The 22,062-nt window shown below is 38.4% G+C and overlaps 1 protein-coding gene across 1 annotated transcript in view; it reads right to left on the bottom strand.

Moving 5' to 3' along the window:
• Positions 1–287: 287 nt before the first annotated feature.
• The window catches only part of Drl-2 (Derailed 2), a 242,716-nt gene continuing 220,941 nt past the window's right edge, over positions 288–22,062 (bottom strand). The window contains exons 7-10 of the mRNA XM_067777997.1: positions 5,478–5,872; positions 5,247–5,387; positions 3,789–4,085; positions 288–619 (exon numbers count right to left, since the gene is read on the bottom strand). Of these exons, the coding sequence (XP_067634098.1) occupies positions 508–619; positions 3,789–4,085; positions 5,247–5,387; positions 5,478–5,872 (945 nt within the window). The 3' untranslated portion in view covers positions 288–507. The remainder of the gene's footprint in view (positions 620–3,788; positions 4,086–5,246; positions 5,388–5,477; positions 5,873–22,062) is intronic.

Below are 22,062 nucleotides of genomic sequence, written 5' to 3' on the forward strand. Positions count from 1 at the left end.
GCACGTGACATACACATTCACACATATACAGTGTATATTATACACACACATTATAAATCTGCGCGCGTCAACCATATTCCGTAAAAAACGGTGAATAACTGACTTCTAGCAATTTTAATTAATTTTATTAAATAAATACATGTATGTATGTATTTAATATTTTTGATCGCTGACTTATTATACAAATTTTATTTTTGTTTTTTAATTAATTTATTTTTTTTTGTAAATCATATTATATTTCTTGCTTAATTATATACATTCAATAATTGTGTGTGTATCGCGTTTGTGTATGTTTGTATGTATTCACATAGATATATACTTACACATAAATTGTTTCAAATGTCTAACTAATTTTTTTAAGTTAAAATGCCCAATAGTTGTTGTTAACTCGTGTTAATCAATTAATACATTTGAAGCTTTGAAAGGGCATTGTGCTTTCACATCGAATTTTCGTATTTAAAAAAATTTTCTCTAGTACTACACTGTGCTTGTAAAATTCCTATTTATTTATATATACTTGCCAAGATCCTCGTGAAAATCTTGCAGGTATGCGAGTAGTTGCGGAAAAGAGGGTCTTTGTTTGGGATCCTCCAGCCAGCAGCAGGACATCACTGTAAAGCTGTGGAGTAAAATAAAAACAAAAAAAAACATTTTAAAATTTTATTTCGAAAATTCGATATCGAAAAAATCGAAAAGTGGAAAAAATTCAATAACTAATTATTAAATACATATGAAATCATTGAACTTATTGTCTCTATGATAAATAAATGTGAGATAACCTCCGAAGAGATTTTAGGCCGACGTTCTCTTCCAACTCGTGTCGTGCTCCTTTTAATTTTTCCTACAAATTGGCGGGACGGGACCTACTGCCTCTATGACATATAGCTTATCTCTATGATATATAGCTTAAATATACTGATATTTCTCCTCAGTAGTATCTTAGCGAAGCAAAGTACGTTAATTGATGTAAAATAGAAAAAGGGCACCCCTTTTCTTTTGGTAATCTCTCTATAACTAACCTACATCGACAAAAAATCAACCATTCCTAACGAAATTAGGTGAAAGCATTGTTTTTTATCACAATAACTGTTGTTTTAAATGAAAATGGTCGAAATCGGTTGAAAGCCATGCCCACTTTTGTACCCAGCCGCCTGCATGTCTTTCCTTCAATCCATTACCACAGATTCCACAGATAACTTATGCAAAAGTTTAGATACGTAACTTCATCAAATTTGGCACAACTCAAAATATATTATAAATGATCAGAGCTCTCCACAATTTATTTAACTAGAGACCCCTCCTCCTAGTTTCGAAATGCGGATTTCTCTCTGATAACTCCTGCTTTAAGCATTGGTTCATACATTTATCCCTAAACGAGTAACATCCAATTAAAACTCCTTAAGGTATCCAAGATGAACCAAATTGGAGCTTTATGTTTGTAAGCTGGAAAAAAGTTCTGACAAGAGCATCTGCGCAGGTGCGGTTTTATCCGAAACTACTGGAATACCGTGGTGGCTAAGTTCATTCTGGCTTGTGATAGTGCTTTTTTCTACTGCTGCTCACTTAAATTAAAACTCGGGGGGGGGGGGGGGGGGGTGATATAGTTGAAGACATTAAATGGCCGCAGAGTTGAGAGTGTCGCTCTTCAATAAGGTGGAGTAAACTACCTTCTGGCCGGGAGCGATACGTGAAGCTCAGCGCGATCTTGCTTCACTGTCGCCAAAAGCCGACCGTAGAGAAACACCATCCATACCACATCCAATTTACCGTAGTTTGCTGGCTCGAGTTTACATCAACTATCTGAGTTCGTGCATCATAACCAAATCTTTGATCATAACCAAATCTTTATCCCGAAGGCGGAGAAAACCTATCAAATGTCTTATAATGATATTCAAGACCAATCAGCCTGTCCACATTTCTTTTAAAATCTACTGTAAGGGTAGATCTACAGAAGTGGACTTACAGTCTAGATAAACTTCATGATATCAGCATTCTATAGAGCGGAATAATGGTAGTTCAGAGAAAGGTTAAAGGGGTACGTCACAGTCTCATTTAACTACGACAGACTTCAGGACCTTGAGCGTAGGGAATGCAGGTGGTTGATAATACTAAAAAAAATAAATAAATGTAAGGCGCGATAACCTCCGAAGAGATCTAAGGCTGAGATTCTCTTCCAACTTGCGTCGTGCTCCTCTTGATTTTCCCTACAAATTGGCCGGACGGGACCTACATGTTTTATGCCGACTCCGAACGGCATCTGCAAGGCAGATGAGTTTTCACTGAGAGCTTTTCATGGCAGAAATACAATCGGAGCGCTTGCCAGACACTGCCGAGGGGCGACCCCGCTTAGAAAAATTTTCTTCTAATTGAAAAATCTTATTTCTAAAATTTTGATATTGCTTTGCCCGGGAGTTGAACCCAGGGCATACGGTGTGATAGGCGGAGCACGCTACCATCACACCACGGTGGTTGATAATACTGATTTCCCTAATTTGGGTCGCAGTTGGCTAGGACCTACTTCAGGACCTTGAGCCTAGAAGCTGCCAGTGGGTGGCTTATGCTGTTGTATATAAAGGCTGCTTGATACAGTGGTCATATCGATTTTCTCCAACGAGTTTTGATTTGGTGGTCATCTCTAGACACTTGGCGCAAGTTGGAATAAGCGAGACCCTACGTACCATACCTTCCTCCTACAATAAGCTGGGGATACAATTTTGAGTCACGGACACTACAGTATTGTTACGGGCTTTATGTTCATCTCTGACCCTCTCTACCACTCTTGTTGAGAGGTGAATTTTCTCATATTACTTGAAGACCACCGTGGTGTGATGGTAGCGTGCTCCGCCAACCACACCGTATGCCCCGGGTTCAACCCCCGGGAAAAGCAACATCAAATTTTAGAAATAAGGTTTTTCAATTAGAAGAAAATTTTTCTAAGCGGGGTCGCCCCTCGGTAGTGTTTGGCAAGCGCTCCGATTGTATTTCTGCCATGAAAACCTCTCAGTGAAAACTCATCTGCCTTGCAGATGCCGTTCGGAGACGGCATAAAACATGTAGGTCCCGTCCGGCCAATTTGTAGGGAAAATCAAGAGGAGCACGACGCAAATTGGAAGAGAAGCTCGGCCTTAGATCTCTTCGGAGGTTATCGCGCCTTACATTAATTTTTTTTTTTACTTGAAGGGAAGAATGAGGTTTGGAATTTATATGCGTCTTACAAGAGCTGGATGTGAGATAGAAATTTAGATTACTCGATCACTGAAGTTTCGTCCGCTATTAAGGCTGCCGCAGATGGGATGGTTTACGCTATATTAAGTGCTAGGGTATTTAATATTTACTCAGATAGTCTGGCCGCGACAATCAAAGCGCTAAGATTTACCACCATGAATTCGGGGGCTGTTATGGATTGCTTGAAATCATTTGCAGGGGCATCGAACTACCTTTTGATAAACTTAACAGGGTGCCAGGGCATTAGGATATCTTTGATAACTGTTACGCTTATTTCTTGGCCCAAGTAGGCACTTTCACCTCAGACTATCATTCATAAACTTTCCTTCATGTTTTGTTGGACTGATAACACGAAAATTCTTTGTGGTAATCGAAACAGATCCATATCTCGTAAAGGATTAGCTATATTCATAACAGTGGCAGGGTTAAAAGAAGCACGCTACTCGTATCCCACTTGACTTGTTGAACTCTCAACAACCACAGTCTTCCGAAATAGTCCGTAAATTTAAAAAAAATTACGACAACTTAAACTATGTAATTAAATTTTATACTAAAATACTTACAATTCATCCGGGCAATTGATAGGCTGTCCCAATCGAAAACCATCCGAGAGGTAAGCACTCAACTCAAATATATCCACTTCTTCGAAAGGAGTAAGCGCCAATGTAGCCAACTCCCAGAAAAGTACCCCTAAAGTCCATATATCTGTGTAGGTATTAAAATATTTTTTCTGCAATGATTCCAAAGCCATCCATTTAAGCGGACGATTTTCGTTGTCACCCAGGCAGTGATAATCGTCGGGAAAGAGATCGCGCGATAATGCGCTATCACAAATTTTTACGTAGGAATCCATATCGAGACTGAAAAAGTGAGAAGAAGAAGAAAGTGAGATAAAATCTTAATATGTATATTTCTTCTATAGGTGTGTTTGTGACTGAACTCCTCCTAAACGACTGTACCGATTTTGATGAAATTTTGTACGTGTATTCAAGGGGATTTCAGGATGTATTAGATTCATAATTTAGTTCGTTTTATCTTTATCTTTCCGGGAAGTGGGGCAGGGGCCGACCTCTTACTAAGAATCTTATTTATGGTGGGATTTGCTTAAAAATGTGTACAGTGCTCCCTTAGATCAGGGCCAACCTATTCAAAAAAATCGTATTTATAGTACGATTTGCTTGAAATTCAGTACAGAGTTTCCTCTCACAAGCCAAATATTTGAAACTCTCTCTTTCCAAAAAGTCGACCAGGCGGCCAACCTATTCCAAGAATTCGTATACGAAAAGCCACACATAGAAAAAGACAAAAGGTTAAATAAAGATAGAAGTGATAGCTGTAGAGGACGAGAAGGGCAAGGGGGACAGAAAAGAGAGAGGAAGGAAAGTGGGGGTGGGAAATGGAAATTCCAGGGGAGAAAGTGCGAGGGAAAGATAGGAATGAGGGCAGCCTAGAGAAGCGAATGAAATGAAGATGAGAAAAGTATCGAGAAAGTAAAAGGTGGAAGATACGGAGGAGAGACTGCGATCAAACATGGAGAGGAGGAGAAAGAGGCAAAAAATGTTTGGCTGAAGCTACAATATGGCAAATGCTTCTGAAAAAGTAGATACATCTCAGAGAGGAATTTGGTGAGAGAGGTAAAGGGAGTGGGGGTGGGAATGAGGGTGTTAGTGGAAGTAGGTGCGGTAGCGTGATTGGGTGTGTAAATATGAGGGGGAGTGAGGGTGGGAGTGGGAATGGGAGTGCGAGTGGGAGTAAGGCTGGAAGTGGGAGTGGGAGCAGCAGTTGGAGTGGTAGTAAAAGTGGCAACGAGCTCGGGCGTGGGAGAAAGGTAAATGATGGACAAGAATAAGAAGAATAATAGAACATTAAGTAGAAGATAATAGGATAGAAGAGGGAAAGTGCAGATCGCAAACCAATTTTCGGCCAGAACAAAGTATATAAAATATTTTTATTTTTTAAATAATGAAATGTGAAATTATTAATAAATTTTTAGCTGCAAAAAATGATCAAAATCCACTTACTAGCAATTACGCGTTGCAATATCTCGATGAATTATGCCCAGCGAATGCAGATGCGCCAAACCTTTGGTCACATGCAGACCAAATTCAACTAACTGCCGGGTGCTAAGCGGCGCATTAAGTTCGCGTGACTTCTGTAAATAACTGTAAAACAAAATAATATAAACAGTTAGCCACACATATTGTTAGAATTGAAAAAAAAATGATAATAATAATTTTTCATTTTGTACTCACATTTTCAGATTACCCTTGGACGGATATGGATAAGCAATCTCGGGCGGTCCCGGCAATTCGGTATTTGCCAACAGCGGTGTCAATATATTCGGATGACAAACTCCAATTAATGTCGACGCCTCTTGTAGTAAGCACGCAACTTGCGTTAGCGAGGCACCATCAACGACGGTCTTGATAATAACATCGCAGGAATCGCCCAAATTACCAGCATAAATGCGTCCATACGTACCCTCACGTACCAAATGTTGACACATAAGTATACCCGGTTGTACATTGGGTATACGACGTAACTTCTCTTTTGGATCACTACCACTACCAACCGAGGAGCTAGCACCACCAAAAATGCTACCATTACCACCACCACGACTACTTTTCGGTGTGGACATGCTATAAAGCTGTAATGAGTGTAGATAAAGCAAAAGGAAATTATATAAATACGTTGGATATTTTTGTGGTTTGTATTAAATTAAATAAATCAAGTGTTCGCTTACGTTAAGCATGTTTAAATGAACGTATGTATGTGTGTATGTATGTATGTATGTATGTGGTTTTGCAAATACGTGTCAGAATATTTGGGTAATGCAAGTAAGGTGTGGTCATTATTCATTGTGACGGCTGGATTTCATGAGGATTGGCCGATATTTAGTAGGTAGATAATCAATTTGTTGCAGTTGTGCAAAATCAAGTAGATTTACCATACATGGTATTAACTACATATATTAATTATATGTAATCACATACATATGTGCTTATGTATGTACATGCATAGATGTAAATATATACATATGGAGGTAATCCGCAAGTGGTTGCTTGTTGGAAAACCTGCGGCGCGGCTTTTGTGTGGTTTATAACCCGCAAGTTAATGAACTTGTAGTTTAATCTTCCTGTGATGTAAGGCCTTTCTTAAGAAACATTGATAAATGGCGGATGTCATTACCGGTAGCCATAAGCGTTCTGCATATTGCGTTTAAGATATATCAAGCGGGTACGCCCCTCTAAACAAGGGGTGTTCATTTCATAACACAAATGGTCAGATTGGATTCATATGGATTGCTTCAATATTTCCTTTGTTGAATGTGTTAGGCGCCGGTAGGAAAGCGGGACTGTTTATTAACGCATTTCAAAATAAGAAATTTTGCAAACAAAAGCTGAGACCCGTAGTTTCAAGCTATTCCAGTCAGCATTATAAAAAAAAATAAAAACAAGTAAGGACGGGACTGTCTTCGGCTGCGCCGAAGACTTCATACCTTTCATGAATGGGGCTGAACAATAATCTTATCCCGTTCGTAATCTCCGAATAATCGGATGTATAAGATAAGAAATATCTAGTGAACAGATCTACATACCTAAACGATTTTTAAGATAAATATAAAATAAAAAAAAGTTTCAGGTTTTTTGTGGTCTGCGTGTAAAAATTATGACTACGAATCACGTATTTCAACAATATATGACGTAAACGTAACTATTTGAGGAAATTTGATGAATTTTGCAGCTTCTAGCCGTAAAAAAGGGGCAAAATTAAAGTTTATATGGGATATATAATATATATACCACCGATCTCTATGATTTTTTCAGACAACAATATATGCTATACACGTAAGCATTTGGTGAAATTTGAAGCTTATAGCTGTTAAAATGGGGTAGAAATTGCGAAAAGTTTCTTATCTGAACAATCGGTTGTATGAGATATATACTATATATACAACCGATCTCTATGATTTTTTGATACAACAATACATACTATATACGTAAACAATCGGTGAAATTTGAAGCTTATAGCTGTTAAAATGGGGTAGAAATTGCGAAAAGTTTCTTATCTGAACAATCGGTTGTATGAGATATATACTATATATACAACCGATCTCTATGATTTTTTCAGACAACAATATATGCTATATACGTACGTAATCGGTGAAATTTGAAGCTTATAGCTGTTAAAATGGGGTAGAAATTGCGAAAAGTTTCTTATCTGAACAATCGGTTGTATGAGATATATACTATATATACAACCGATCTCTACGATTTTTTTTAGACAACAATATATGCTATATACGTAAGCAATCGGTGAAATTTGAAGCTTATAGCTGTTAAAATGGGGCTAAAATTTGCGAAAAAATATATATATATACTATATATATATACTATATATACCACCATATATATACTATATATACCACCGATCTTTATGATTTTTTCAGACAACAATATATGCTATATACGTAAGCATTATTTGAAATTTGAAGCCTCTAGCTCTTAAAATAGGGCAGTAATTACGAAAAGTTCCTTATCTGAACAATCGGTTGTGGGGGATATATACTATATATACGACCGATCTCATCAATTTTTTCAGACAACAATACGTGCAATATACGAAAGTATATGGTGAAGTTTGAAGCTTCAATCTGTTAAGTTGGGTAAGATATTACAAAAATCCTCTTTTTCTGAAAAATCGGTTGTATTGAGGATATATGCTATATTGGGCCGATCCGGTCGGTTCCGACAAACGTCTAATCGGACACACAAATACACCTGCTCACCAAATTTTATCAAGATATCTCAAAAATTGAGGGACTAGTTTGCATACAAACAGATAGACGGACAGACGGACATGGCTAAAACAACTCAGCTCTTCAACCTGATTATTTTGGTATACTTAATGGTGGGTCTATCTATTTTCCTTTAAGGACTTACAATTTTCGGTTTCGTGACGAAATTAATATACCATTTCATTTTCATGAAAGGTATAAAAAATGTAAAGCGCGATAACCTCCGAAGAGATCTAAGGCCGAGCTTCTCTTCCAATTTGCGTCGTGCTCCTCTTGATTTTCCCTACAAATTGGCCGGACGGGTCCTACATGTTTTATGCCGACTCCGAACGGCATCTGCAAGGCAGATGAGTTTTCACTGAGAGCTTTTCATGGCAGAAATACACCCGGAGCGCTTGCCAAATACAGCCGAGGGGCGACCCCGCTTAGAAAAATTTTCTTCTAATTGAAAAATTTTATTTCTAAAATTTTGATGTTGCTTTGCCCGGGGTGTGAACCCAGGGCATACGATGTGGAAGGCGGAGCACGCTACCATCACACCACGATGGCCGCCCAGCATTGTACTGAATTTTAATTTTGGTAGGCGCATGTAATAAAATAATATTTTCAAAACATATTGATTACATATTTTTTTTAGTGTTGTGAAACAAAGCGCGCATTCGTCTTGCTTAATTGCTCGTTGATCAACGAATAAACCATCACCACTACGTTGATAAAACTCTTACTAACACAGTTTCAGATATGAAGAGCGCTTTGCAATCCTACACAGATACATCTAAGCTAGTGGACAACTGCACTGAGATCCTTAATGACCTGGGAGCCAAAAAACAGATTTTGTTAGGATGGGTTCCCGGACATCAGGGACATAAAGGAAATGAGCCTGCAGATTACCTAGCAAAGCAGGGTGCTATAACAGCATTATGTGATCCAGAGCCCTTTTGTTGTCTTACAAAAGCACACACCAGGGAAACTATAAGTAACTGGGAAACTAAACAATTCATACGTCACTGGATTGTCTGCCCAGGGCAAAGACAGGCCAGACTGTTTATACTTCCGGCAACGAAAGTATCAGCTAAACTAATTAATCTAAGCAGGGAGGACCTAAGAACTCTCGCTGGGTACCATACGGGACACTGTGGTCTACGATATCACCTAAGTAAATTAAATCTATCCGATACCCAAATTTGTCGTTTCTGTGAACTGGATGATGAAACGCCGGTTCACATTCTCTGCGAATGCGTCGCTCTGGCCAGGCAGAGACTATCCCATCTGGGTGGTGGGACTCTTAATCCCTATGTGATATGGAATAAAAAGCCTTAAGAGGTACTTAGATACATCAAAAGGCTCCAGATACAAAATTAGGCTGAAAGTTCTTGCACAATAGATCTGCACAAAGGCCACAGTGCTTCCAGAACTAGTTATAATAATAATAATGAGGAGCCCTGCTCAAAACAATCTAATCTATATAACTGTGGTCATAAGCAATAATAGGTTTAGTGCCATGTGAAAGGATAGGATTTAGGCGATGATTGCTTGTGACCACAGATATTTATTGTACGTATATACCCTGGAGCACTGGAACACCAGAAATATGCTCTAGGTGTCTCGAAACGAACAATCATCTACAGTCTCAATTCGATTGAAGTAAATCCGGCCTTAATAAATTGGTTTGGCTCGATTTTAAGCTGCAGACGTCCCAATGGGGTCTATGCGAGGCCATCACGTCGCTGGCTGGGGTATTATCACCAATGCTATGGACGCTGGTCGTCAATTTACTGCTTTGGTGGCTCGACAGAAGAGCAGTCATCTACACACAGCATATGAAGATGAAATTTCAGTCAACATTACAGCCAGATGTCTACCAAAAATCAACTCGCTGATCGATCAGGTGCTTCGGGCATGGGCATCTCGAGTCGGGTTAACCGCCAACCCAAAAAAAATCGATCTGTATTATTTTCTAGAAAATATAAGGCCCCCAATTGGATTTAGCCCAAGCTTGGAAGTGGTAACACTACAAGAAAAGAGAACAGCACAAAATGTCTAGGAATAGATAATACTACATAGCAAGTTGTCGTGAAAGTTCCATGGGCAAGAGGGAGCTTTATGATATCTCTTAAGAGCGAATAAAACCTCCGTGGCACTGTAAGCATGCAAAAGGATGATAGAATGGACATCAGGCATATCAAATCAACTTCATAATTGGGTACTTAGGGTGTTTGCCAAGCCAATACTTTAATATGAGGTCCTAGTTTAGTGGACAGCCATACCAAAAAACTAGAATGAGTTTGCAGATTAACAATGATTAGCATTACGGGAGTCTCTAAAATTATCCCGGAAAGAGCATTTCATGCCATTCGGCACATTCCATCTGCAGAAATGACGGCCGGAAATATAGCGCTCGCAACTGTAACAACGCTTAAGGACTCGAGGCAGCTGGAATGCAGGCCTTACGGCGAAGCAGTATAGCGCCATCGTATAAAGGGTAGACTACATGCCCCCTGAGTTTCGAAGGACATCTTGGGAACACAATAGAGCGGAAAGGTTGGCGCGAGCGTGTGGAAATGGCAGAAAATACATACTATAGACGTGTATACCTATGTTTTCAAATTACCAGAAGGGGTGGGGTCTGCTGTTTGCTGACTCGATCCAGAAATAAGAAGATCCTTCAGGCAGCCAGATCACTGCAGTGTCTTTCGGACAGAAATTGTAGCAGAAATTCTGAAGGAAGCTTACTTAAGCTGCAGTTGTGTCAATATGTATATCAAAACTCATGTGGCGATTAAGACAATCATCTCATGCAGTTCTTCACCAAGAAATACTCTGGAATGCAAAGAAACATTAGAGAGACTTTACTCAGATCGGACCATACATATATATGTATATACTGGATTCCCGGTTATAAAGGGATAGAAGGTAACGAGAAAACCGTTGAGTCATGAAAAGTGGGTGCAGCTTTCGATGAATCTACGGTAGATATCCCAATTATGTTTGGAGAATTAAAAATGAGACTGTATTTGCATATGATCCATCTAGCAGGCAAGGCGTGCACAGAAGCCCGGGGCTGCAAAATTTTTAAATTAATGTGCAAATTCTAGACGTTTGTGCACGTCGTGTGCTCGTGTCCTGCGCTCGCGAGGTTAAGGCTTCAGCTACTAGGGACGGCAGAGTTGCCAGATCGCGAGACTGCAATTAATCTAATATTTTCTAATATAACCGAGTTATTTTATAAAATAAGTCCTGGTACCTTACTTGGTTTTTTCCGTTTGGTCGTCAAATAAATTATGGTAATACTGTGGACACATTCAGTTATTTATTGACCGGCCAGTCCAACCCAACCTAACTATCTTGTACAGAGATCAGTAAACGTTTTTTTACGAATAGCTGTTCGGCCCTTTATTTACGTCACTTTTTGTTCTTCTTTTCAATATTTTTAATATCAGTCGCCTTAATACAATAAAACCACATTACCAGCCCAACTGACCTGCTGCTTTCTTTCGCTGTTTTTTTTCTGTCTGTGTCATTGTTTTTATACGCACAATGCTTTTAGTGATGTTGTTGTGTTCGTATTGTTATTCGAAAATTGCCATTTGCCACATTTCCAAAGTGGTTATGACCATAACATCAGCCCCACGCATCGTAGATACAAACGCGCTCTCATATGGCACGCTTTACAATGCCAGAGGCCCTGCAGAACTTGTGAAGTCGTGGCATGCCAATCTGGCAATTGTTGCCAATGGCACAGCTTTTACAGTTGGCGGTCGGGAAATAACGTAATTTTCACTTGATGAAGATTTACGGCCTACATGCAAACTACTACAGCTTTGTGGCTGAGACTGGTAAATTGAGGTGGTGTTAGCCATTGGAAATTGTCCGTTGAGGAGCAGTTGCTAAAGCACTACGACTAACTACAATGCCGTTGTATACGTGGCATACACACAAAAGCTTTTACGGTCACCATAAGATAAACTTCGCATTGGTTTTGGCTAATGGCTATTTGGTTTTATTTTCCTTTTGTTGGTCCTTTTGCCCTTCTGGCCCTTTGTATGCCTTGCCGATAACTTCCACAGTCAGCGTTCGCTACAATGACAACTCTATTTACCTATTCAAAGCAAAGTTAATGCCTTGCAACAACAGCAGCAACAATAACAATAACATCAACAAGTTGGTAAACAATAACATTGAAAAAGTCAGAAAAACAAACCAAAATACTTAATTTGGAAAGTAACATATATACATACATACTAATACATACATACAAAGCACTTAAGCTAAGTTGTATTAATTGAAAAAACAAAAAAACACAATGTTCCCCCACGCCTTCTTTAGAAAACGCTTAATGAAATTATGTTGGAAATTGCGGGCAGTAATTGGAAGCTTTTCATCTCAGCCTATTTTTTGACAGCATCCACAAATCTTGTACTGTCATTTTTTTTGAGATCGCACTAAATTTCCCATTAAGTCCATTCGCTACTTAACATAGTAAATAACAAAACAATAACCAGCTTCCCTAAACTGGCTCAGCTGTTCTAATAATTATAAAGATTTTGCTGGAGCATTACAGCCTTTGCATAAATTATAAAAGTTTCTTGAATTAAGAGCTCTAAAGCTCTTTTTAAAAATTTTATACCCACAGATGTACTACATTCCGAAAAAAACATAATTGGTCGATAAGAAATGGATAATACGCACATAACCCGTTGATAACAAACCTCTAACTCTTCGATAAGAAGCCGTTAACACTTCGATAAAAAGTTGATAACACGCGGTTTTGGTTCTGATTTAGGTTTTAACTTCTAACCTTTCCCTCTTCTGCCGTCCTTTTTATACCTTTTATAGAAGATAGACTCACCATTAAGTATACCAAATTGATCAGGCGACGAACTGAGTTGATATAGCCATGTCCATCTGTCCGTCCGTCTGTCTGTTTGAACGCAAACTAGTCCCTCAAATTTTGAGATATCTCAATGAAATTTGGCACAAGGATGTAATTTTGTATTATATTAGACATTTGTCGGATCCGGTAGGATCGGACCACTATAACATATATCTCCCATACAACCGATCGCTCAGATAGAAAGATTTTTAGCCATTTCTCCCTTAATTTCCGATATAGCGTTAAACTTGGTGATATTTATTCTAATATATCATTGAAGATTTCCTGTAAAAAACATTTCGATCGGAGCTATATATAATATATGGGATAACCGATCTTTCAGATAAGGGGGGTTTTTGCCATTTTTTTATATTTATCTTAAAATCGTGTAGGTATGTACATCTGTTCACTATATATTTCTTATCTTATACATCCGATTATTTGGAGATTACGAACGGGATAAGATTATTGTTCAGCCCCATTCATGAAAGGTATGAAGTCTTCGGCACAGCCGGAGACAGTCCCTTCCTTACTTGTTTCCTTTCATTTTCTCCCCTTGAATTGTTGTCTGATTTCACTGATAACAACCCTCTTTATAACCCCTTACTGTATAGTACTTATAACTTCCAAACACTACGCTTAGGTTAGGTTAGGTTAAGATAGCGCGCGCCGGAATTCCCCACTTCCGCTCGCAGATATTCTTGTCCATTGTGAGTGCCCTCAGTGAATGTCAGGTGGTGACATATTAATTTAACCAGCTTACTAAACGTTGTTCGCCAACGAAGCACTTGCTTTTTCTGATGAACTTAAGCAGGAGTGAAAAATCCACCTTTCGAACATCTGCCAGACTGTCGAAAAACCATACGCCCAGAAATTTGAGTCAGCAGAGATAGTAATGAATCGACTCATCTTCTTCCTCATCCTGAAAGCTTCTGCAGAGGGAGCTAGCTGATATACGCCACCGTCGCAGCATTGGTGAAATAGCGCAAAGATCTGCGATGACACCCGTAATTACTCTCCGTGTAGATTTGTTTAGCTCGAGAATAAAGCTAATTACTTTCCTATCCAAATATGGCTCTAAAGAACTCGAGATCTCACAATCAAGCCATTTGGTCCACTGCAAGCAAGTTGCCCTAATCTCATATTCCTTGATTTACTTAAAGAATTAACCCCGCGGTGGTTCTCTCTTGAAGGATATAATATGTTCCTTTCGCCCCTGCCCTATGCTATGGTAATTGCTCTTTTTGTCTAGCATTTTCAACCAGCCAAGAGCTCCATTTGCTAGTATCGGCCGAAGAACTGCGTTGTGCATGTCATTGATGATATGCGGTGACAATCCCTAGCATGTGTTAGAGATTTCTTTGATCTCACCTCAACTTTCCTTTTCCAGCTTTATTTAGAGTTGAGTATCATGCTAAGATATTTGGATTCAGAAGAGAGATTTATAGTTTTGCCGTTTAGTCTCGGGCAAGTTCCGTTTTTGTTGGCTTTTATACTGCCATAGCGAAATGCCGCATAGTGTCTTATTTATTAGCTCGCTAATCATTGGCAGGAATTCATCTATGATCTGAATCACTACGTCGTCGGCGTATGCGAGTACTCTCGTTCCTTCTGCTCTAGAACTTTCTAGAATTTCATTAACAAAGAATAAGTGACAGCATGCCGCCGAATTTTCGAAAAATTAAAAAGCAGGATACCGCAAATTGGAGAAGGTGCTCGGTCTTAACCTCCTCCGTAATATATCACGCCAATATATTTTAAACCATTCATGACACTTCTTCGATTGAAAAAGCTATGTAACTATCAATCTATACATTGTACTTATACGCGCATCCTCAACTACAACCTCCAAGTACAGTTAACTGTCTAGCACCTTCCTCAGAATCAGCTCCCAACTTCGTCATAGTAAGACCCACACTTCCAGCGACAGTATCTTGGCCATTATCTGAAAAACTGCAAACGCGAAAAAAAAATCCAAAAGAATTGACAACAATTTCATTTATTAAAGATACATCAATCGCAATATAAGGAAAATTTATTTAAGTTCGGCCACAAATTGTCGGCAGTGCGGTTGTCGCTTTGTTTGTGCGTATTCAATGCTGATGATGTTCATGATATTGTCCCAAAATTGTTAGCAACCAAAACAATTGCTTGTCTGCCAATCAATACCACAATCTCACAATCACACAAACATACTACTTATATAACTTTTATACATACCAACATAATCAGTGTTGCCAGGTGTTGCAAAAAAAAGAAGCTAGATTGGCAAAAAAAAAGGTTAGAAAAGGCTAAATTTAGTAAAAAAAGAAGCTAAAAAAGGCCAGAAATTTTTTGGTTAATTCATTAAATTTTTTTATATTTTAGTTTACACATTTGTAAATAAAAACTTATAAACATAACTTAAACATAACTTCCTGTTTTAAAACATATCAGGCACATTTTCCTTGACTAGCACATGGAATTACTTTAAATGATTGCATATGTGTATATACTAGTGTTGGGAACTATCGAATGAATTCAACTATCGATAGTTAGTTACTGAATGATTTTAACTATCGAATGAATTTTTTAATTCATTCATTCATTCATTTGATCTGCTCTTTAGCTAGCCAGAGGCCAGTAGTACCGATGTTTTTTGTAGTACATTTACAATACAAAAGAATAATTTCTGGACTGTTTTGGTTACCCCCCGTGGTAACTAAAGAACAATATAAAACAAAATGTTGAATGTGACTAAAATAGTGTAAACTTTGCTTCAAGCAAATAATGAAAATATTCATTTTAAATGCCTTTGTTACATGTTATGCAAAGCGCAAGCATGATATGCAAATGGTTTTGGTTCGCAACCCACTGAGTTTTTTGATCTTTCAGCAAGTCATGCAGTTTCTTTCTTACTTCATTGTACTTGTTTGGTAAGGAGTATAATGGCTGAAGTTTTTTTTTATATTCTACAAATCCTTAATTTTCAAAGATGGAAAGCGGTTACAAGTCTTTTGTAATCATCTTTAAAAGAGATTCATCTATGTTATTTTTTTCTTGCTCTGAGAGCTCTGAACGTGAACTGGTAACAAATAATTTTGTTTGAACAGTCCTTCTCAAACATCCACTATTTGAAATGTCTTCGACAGGTACTGTTAAGGAACTACTCGCTGTACTTACTACATGAAGAAAGAGAAGTAGAACTACGTTCTCTTCAGAAATTACAGGCGATATTTCTCCTGAAGTTACATTCCTTTGTTATGAGGAATACGAATGTTTACGGAGTAGATGGTCATTTAAATTTGATGTCTTTCCAGAAAGTTTAAAATTTTTTTGCATATATGGCATTTAACTTCATTGGCATATCCCTTCAATCTAGGCCGCATTAAAAATATCTCTACACAAAGTAAATAGATAAAAGCATTTCCTCAGATAAAAATTTTAAATAATTACCACGCTTAAAACGTTTGTCGATTAGGTTCAAGTATGCTAAGCGTTAAAATTTATTTTAATACCATTTTAATTGAGATCACTGATATATGCACAGTAAAAAATTAAGTAGAACGAATGATTCGAAGAAATAGTAATGAGCGATCATTCATAGCAAAAACTAGTAATTCGAAAAAATAGTAGTGAACGAATTATTCATACCTAAAACTAGTAATTCGAAAAAATGTTATTGAACGAATCATTCATATCAAAAACTAGTAATTCGTAAAAATAGTAGTGAAGGAATCATTCATGCCTTAAACTAGTAATTCGAAAAAATAGTAATGAACGAAATTCAAATGACTATCGAAAGAATGAAAATTAGTGAAATATCGAATAACTCGATAGTTTTCATCCGATAGTTCCCAACACTAGTATATACATAAACAAAATATTACAAACTAATTATTTATATAAAATATTCCCCGTCTGAAGAATCAGAAGAGCTTAAGTCTGGGTATAAAGTTTGGCTATTTACCATAGATATGAGATCATCGGTAATTTCAAAGTCATTACAACATTTAGATAAGCGTTTTAACGAGCATCTAATATTAAGCAGCGCATTAAGCATTTTAATTTTTAGATTGTTCCTTCCTATTAGTTTTCAGAATTTTCATGCCACTAGAAATTCTTTCAACTTCCGCGTTACTGAGTGGTAATACTAAAAAACTAAATATGAATTCGACAAGTTTTAAAAAAGGAGGTTCGTTTAATGCATTTTTATGTTCTCGCACTTCCGACCAAAATTCCATGGTGTAGTATACATTTTTCCATTGTATATTTATAAGTTTTCGCCACTGCAGCTCTATTAATGCATCTGGCTTTGAAATTTTCAACGAATTTTCAGCAGAAAAAGAATTAATCTTTTGTAGAGAACTCATATTATTAGGTATTAGGTGTTCACAGGAACTATTGAAATTATTTTATTTTAGAAATTTTTAAAAATACATTCGGAGTAAAAAAGGCTAGAAAAAAGTCACGAAGCTAAACCCAAAAGGTTAAAGGCAAAAAAAAAGGCTAAATCTAGCCTCGAAAAGGCTAACCTGGCAACACTGAACATAGTATTAAATAGGAAACAAAGTCACAAAAATGTTGCTGTTCCAGAGTACTAACAACTATAACAGTGGTGCACTCGAGAGCTTCGTAGGGCTTCGGAATACTTACTATCCGGCTTCTAGCTAAATGTCTGTCGCAGCGACAGAGATTCAGTAAAGCAAGCAGTCGATCAATTTTAGCTTGCACTTCTAACAGTGAACATCTCATGCGTGTGGCTCAATCATTCTCCATGTAATCACATTCTACTACAAAAAAAGTTGCGTTTATACTCGAAGCTCAGCCGGCGTTGTGCACCACTCAATTTCGATAATGATATTGCGTTCTATGAGAAAATAACAACAAAATGATTCAAGTGATATACATATGTAGATTGAGTGGGAGGTCCGGTGTCATTGGCTACGCATGGCTTGCTTGATGTGCTAAAAGTGCGGCAGGTAATTGTGGCGCAAGATGTGAAGTGGTTTTTAATGCGAGTGCTGACTGGCAACTGAGCACATAAAAATACCAGCATAATAATTGAGCAAGCTAAATACGTAAGAATATTTAATATCGGATATTTATAAGTGCATATCAATGTTGTGAAGTATTTTTCTAATAATTCAGGAATGGAATGAATGGAATTAATTTGGCAAATGAAAATAGTTCAGAATATACTTAGTTATTTTTTAATTTAAGACAAGCAACCGATAAAAATGCGCCTTTTATCATTATGAAGAAATTCTTTCTTAAGCAGAGCATTGATACTACGAATGTCAGGCATAACTTGTTAAAAAAACTAATTTACAACTAGACCATATGGGAATATTTAATAATTTAACCGCACCTTGGCTGACTTCGTCGATACTAAGAGTGCCTTCAACAAGTTTCATACGGAGGTCATCTGCAGAGCACATACACGTCATAAAACTCTATGGTTGCATGGATCGATTCTATGCTCAGGAGTAGGATCGTCAACGCAACTCTGGGAGCTGGCTCAGTTAGTCAAATGGCTACCAGAGGCGCACGCAAGGTGGCGTGTTATTTCCTCTTTGGATACTTGTAAATAATGAAATCTTAGAAATCTTTAGAACAGAAGGAACGAGAGTAGTCGCATACGCCAATGAAGTAGTGATTTTAATCACGGGTAAATTTCTGCCAACGAATAGCGTGCTTATGGATATTTTGCGTCCTTTCGAGATGGGCAGGGCAAAACAAACTGTGGACAGGCCCGACAAAAAGCGCGCTTGTCCTGTTTACAAGAAAAACAAAAATTCCCTTCTTTAACTTATCGAGGCTTAGCGGCTAACAATAAATCTCTACTTTGAAGCCAAATATTCGATTCAAAATCAAGCTGGACAAAAAACCTTGAGGTAAAATAAAGGAAAGCTTTGGAGTATAATACTCCTGCAAAAGGGATTTCGTAAGGAAACTGCGGACTGTCATCTCATATTATCCATATTGTGTACAAAAGAGTCATGCAACCGATATTCACGCATAGAGCTCCGACGAAAATCGAGGATTATGAGACTAAGGCAAGGGACTTGCTGTGGATCAACCGGGATGATTGTGAGTATTAAACCGCTCATTAAAGTCTCATAATTGGTGCGAAATAGGCCCAAAAGTATCTTAAACTAAATTTTCATTTATTACCTAAATAAACCCGGCAAAAATAACGAATCCCAAAATGATCGTAAAATTATACCAAAACTCATTTTGAAGTTATTTTGAAATTGGATCGAGATGATCTTTAAAACAATTTCGATAGTGCCTTGAAGTTATTTTGAAAAAATTCCGAAACATTATAAGATTTAATTGCATTAACATTAGGCAAATTAAAATAATTCCGAATTATTATAAAAAGTTCCCAAATAGTCTTGTAATCAATACTGTAATAGCGCCGAAATAATTGCAAAAACAATCAAAAAATTGATACTATGATGTCGAAAAATTATACCGATGCAATCCAGAAATTCTCCCTAACAAGTTCTGAAATTGTCCCAAGTGGATCCCACGATAGCCTCAAAATTACTCCGAAACAGTTCCCCTTCCGAAATTGTCCTGAAATGGTTGTTGTTTTTGTTGTAGTAATAAGGACACTTCCCGAAAGCCTTGGGGAGTGTTGTCGATGTTGATAGTTTTTTCCGGATACAGATCCGGTACGTTTCGGTTCCAAGCCCGACAATCTCCTGAACGATTTGGTGTGACCACATCCGACCTTCTAAGCCATACCGCCCTCCCACCCCCTAGATCCTTGAGGAGTTCGGGATCGCCAGAGCCTAGGCTGTTAATGAAACAGGATTCGCCACGGATAGGTGAGGTTGACATTTAGATTGGAGAAGCTATATAGTGCGCTGGCAACCCCTTGAAAGGGTTACGCTACACAACCCCTTGAATATATTTGGTATTTTAGTCGCCTCTTACGACAGGCATACCTACTGCGGCTATATTCTAACCTCTAACCCGCTGGGTGTCCCGAAATGGTCACAGGTAAGTGCTCGCTTGTCCAGAATTGCGCGATCGATCTAATCCTCATACCAAACATCCATATATTTATATGATATCTCGAAGTAACCCCGAAAAACAATTCCGAAAAAATCCTTCAACTGTTCCGAAATGGTCCTGAAGTGGTGTTGGGCTCGATCTACAGATATGATCCATATACCAAATACAGATGCCTAATTTGATTGGTGCAGAGGCTTCCTCGACATCGGGTTCTACTCTGTCGAAAGAAATGCGATGTTAAAACACCGAACCACGGCGGGTATTCAAAACGAGAAAGCTGTCCCTAAGCAGAAATTATATCCCAACCTTGAAAGGCCCAACAGTTTACATGGACGTAACAGCCACAATCTTGCCAGTTCTGGTGTATGGAATTCTATAAGAAGTGCGTTTTATTCCAAGCGGTGCAATCCCTACAGGGACGCGTCACAAGTACATACATACATATATCATTCATTGTCTCACTGCATGAGGAGATATCGGGAAAATTTCAATTAAACCGAAACAATGCACACTCTATCATTCATCGCCCATACGACAAACGCAAAAATTTCCATGGATGGGGACAAACTTTTGCGGTTAGAATGAGCACTTGACTATGGACTATAGGAGTTAGGAGAGCCGAAGAGCTTTAGGTGATAAATCTTTGTCGCCGAATAAATACACCAACTGCGCTGTTGATTGTGCTGCCAAAGCAGCTTAAAGAGGAGACCAAAACAAAAAAAGAGGCTGGCCGCAAACACCCACAGATACAAAAACAAAAAAATTGAAGGCAGACGCAATTATGAGAATTGTTGTATGTAGTATCGCGGAATGCTTTGTTGGGCGGTAACCAACAACGCAGTGAAAGTGTAATTAAAACTTTAGCTAACGACATCTGAACAAACCAGCGACCGATACGACTCGCAAATACTTACAAATGTGGCAATCGAGGCAATAAGGTGTTTCTGAATTGCTACTGGTGAGAGACGCTCTGTAACAGCTCAAACCAACTGTGCAGTGGTTTGGTGGCAATGTATTAACATGCGATGTTCCCAAATTTAGTCAGGAACGAAAGCTCAGGGATATGGATGTAAATTTAGAGGTAAGGGTTCCTTTGTTGAAGGTGAAGGTAGAGGTAGAAGTAAAGGTAAAGGCAGAAGTAGAGGTAAAGGTTGAGCTTAGTGAAGAGGTATAGACAGAGGCAGGAGCAGAGGTAGATGTAGAAACTTTGGCCCACATGCTTAATTTTGCAGGATGATTGGTAGCCGTTTAGCCACAGTGTCCCTTAGGGATCTGTTCTGTTATGGAATGCGATGTATTCCGAAAGCACGCAAATAATCAGATACGCAGATGATATTGACGACGTAGAAACTGGAAGAATAAACGAATGACTTAGGAATATGGAGCTGCAAATAGTTACCAAAAAGCCAGAAGTAATCTTGGTGAGCTCCAAGTGGACTGAATTAGTTCTTACTTGAAATATGTAGGAGTAAACATTCACTCAAAACTAGATTTTAAGGAGCATTTCAGTGCGGCGGGAGAGATAGTTTCTAAAGTCCAACGAAGTTACGTGTCAATTATTGTCCAACGCAATCAGTTCGATAGTATTGTATGCATCAACAGTTTGGCACGTAACCAAAAAGATACATTAGCAGTCTACCGAACTACTGCTGCACGAATAGCAAGTGATTATCGGGCGGTATCAGACGACGCGGTTTATCTCGGAAAATCCCAGTAGATTTGCTGTGAAGTGAAAGCGCCGATCTGTATGACAATGGAACTGACCGATCATCTAAAGATGCCAAGAAAAGCGCTAGGTCACAAAAAATTATCAGGTGGCAAGAACGGAGGGGGAATCGAGGTTAGAGCGCTGCATCTTGGGGTTAGCTCGGGATATAGCGTGCGGAAACACGTTGTTGTTGTAGCAGTTCTTCGCCCCACCCAATATGTGCGACCGATCACTAATTGTCATCAATATCCTCTAACGTGAGTCCAAGGAAACTTGCTGTTTCAACAGGGGTGGACCATAATGAGGAGTTGTTAGAGGCGTTGGTGTGGGGACACATTGCAAAGCGGGGCATACATTTTGTATGTCGTGGTTGATTCTGGATAGGTAAGAGTTTAACCTGTTACAGTATCCAGAACGAAGTTGAGCTAGAGTGACGCGCGTTTCCCTAGG

This window comes from Eurosta solidaginis, chromosome 3 (genome assembly GCF_040869045.1).
Source record: "Eurosta solidaginis isolate ZX-2024a chromosome 3, ASM4086904v1, whole genome shotgun sequence".
In the NCBI taxonomy this organism is placed as follows: domain Eukaryota; kingdom Metazoa; phylum Arthropoda; class Insecta; order Diptera; family Tephritidae; genus Eurosta; species Eurosta solidaginis.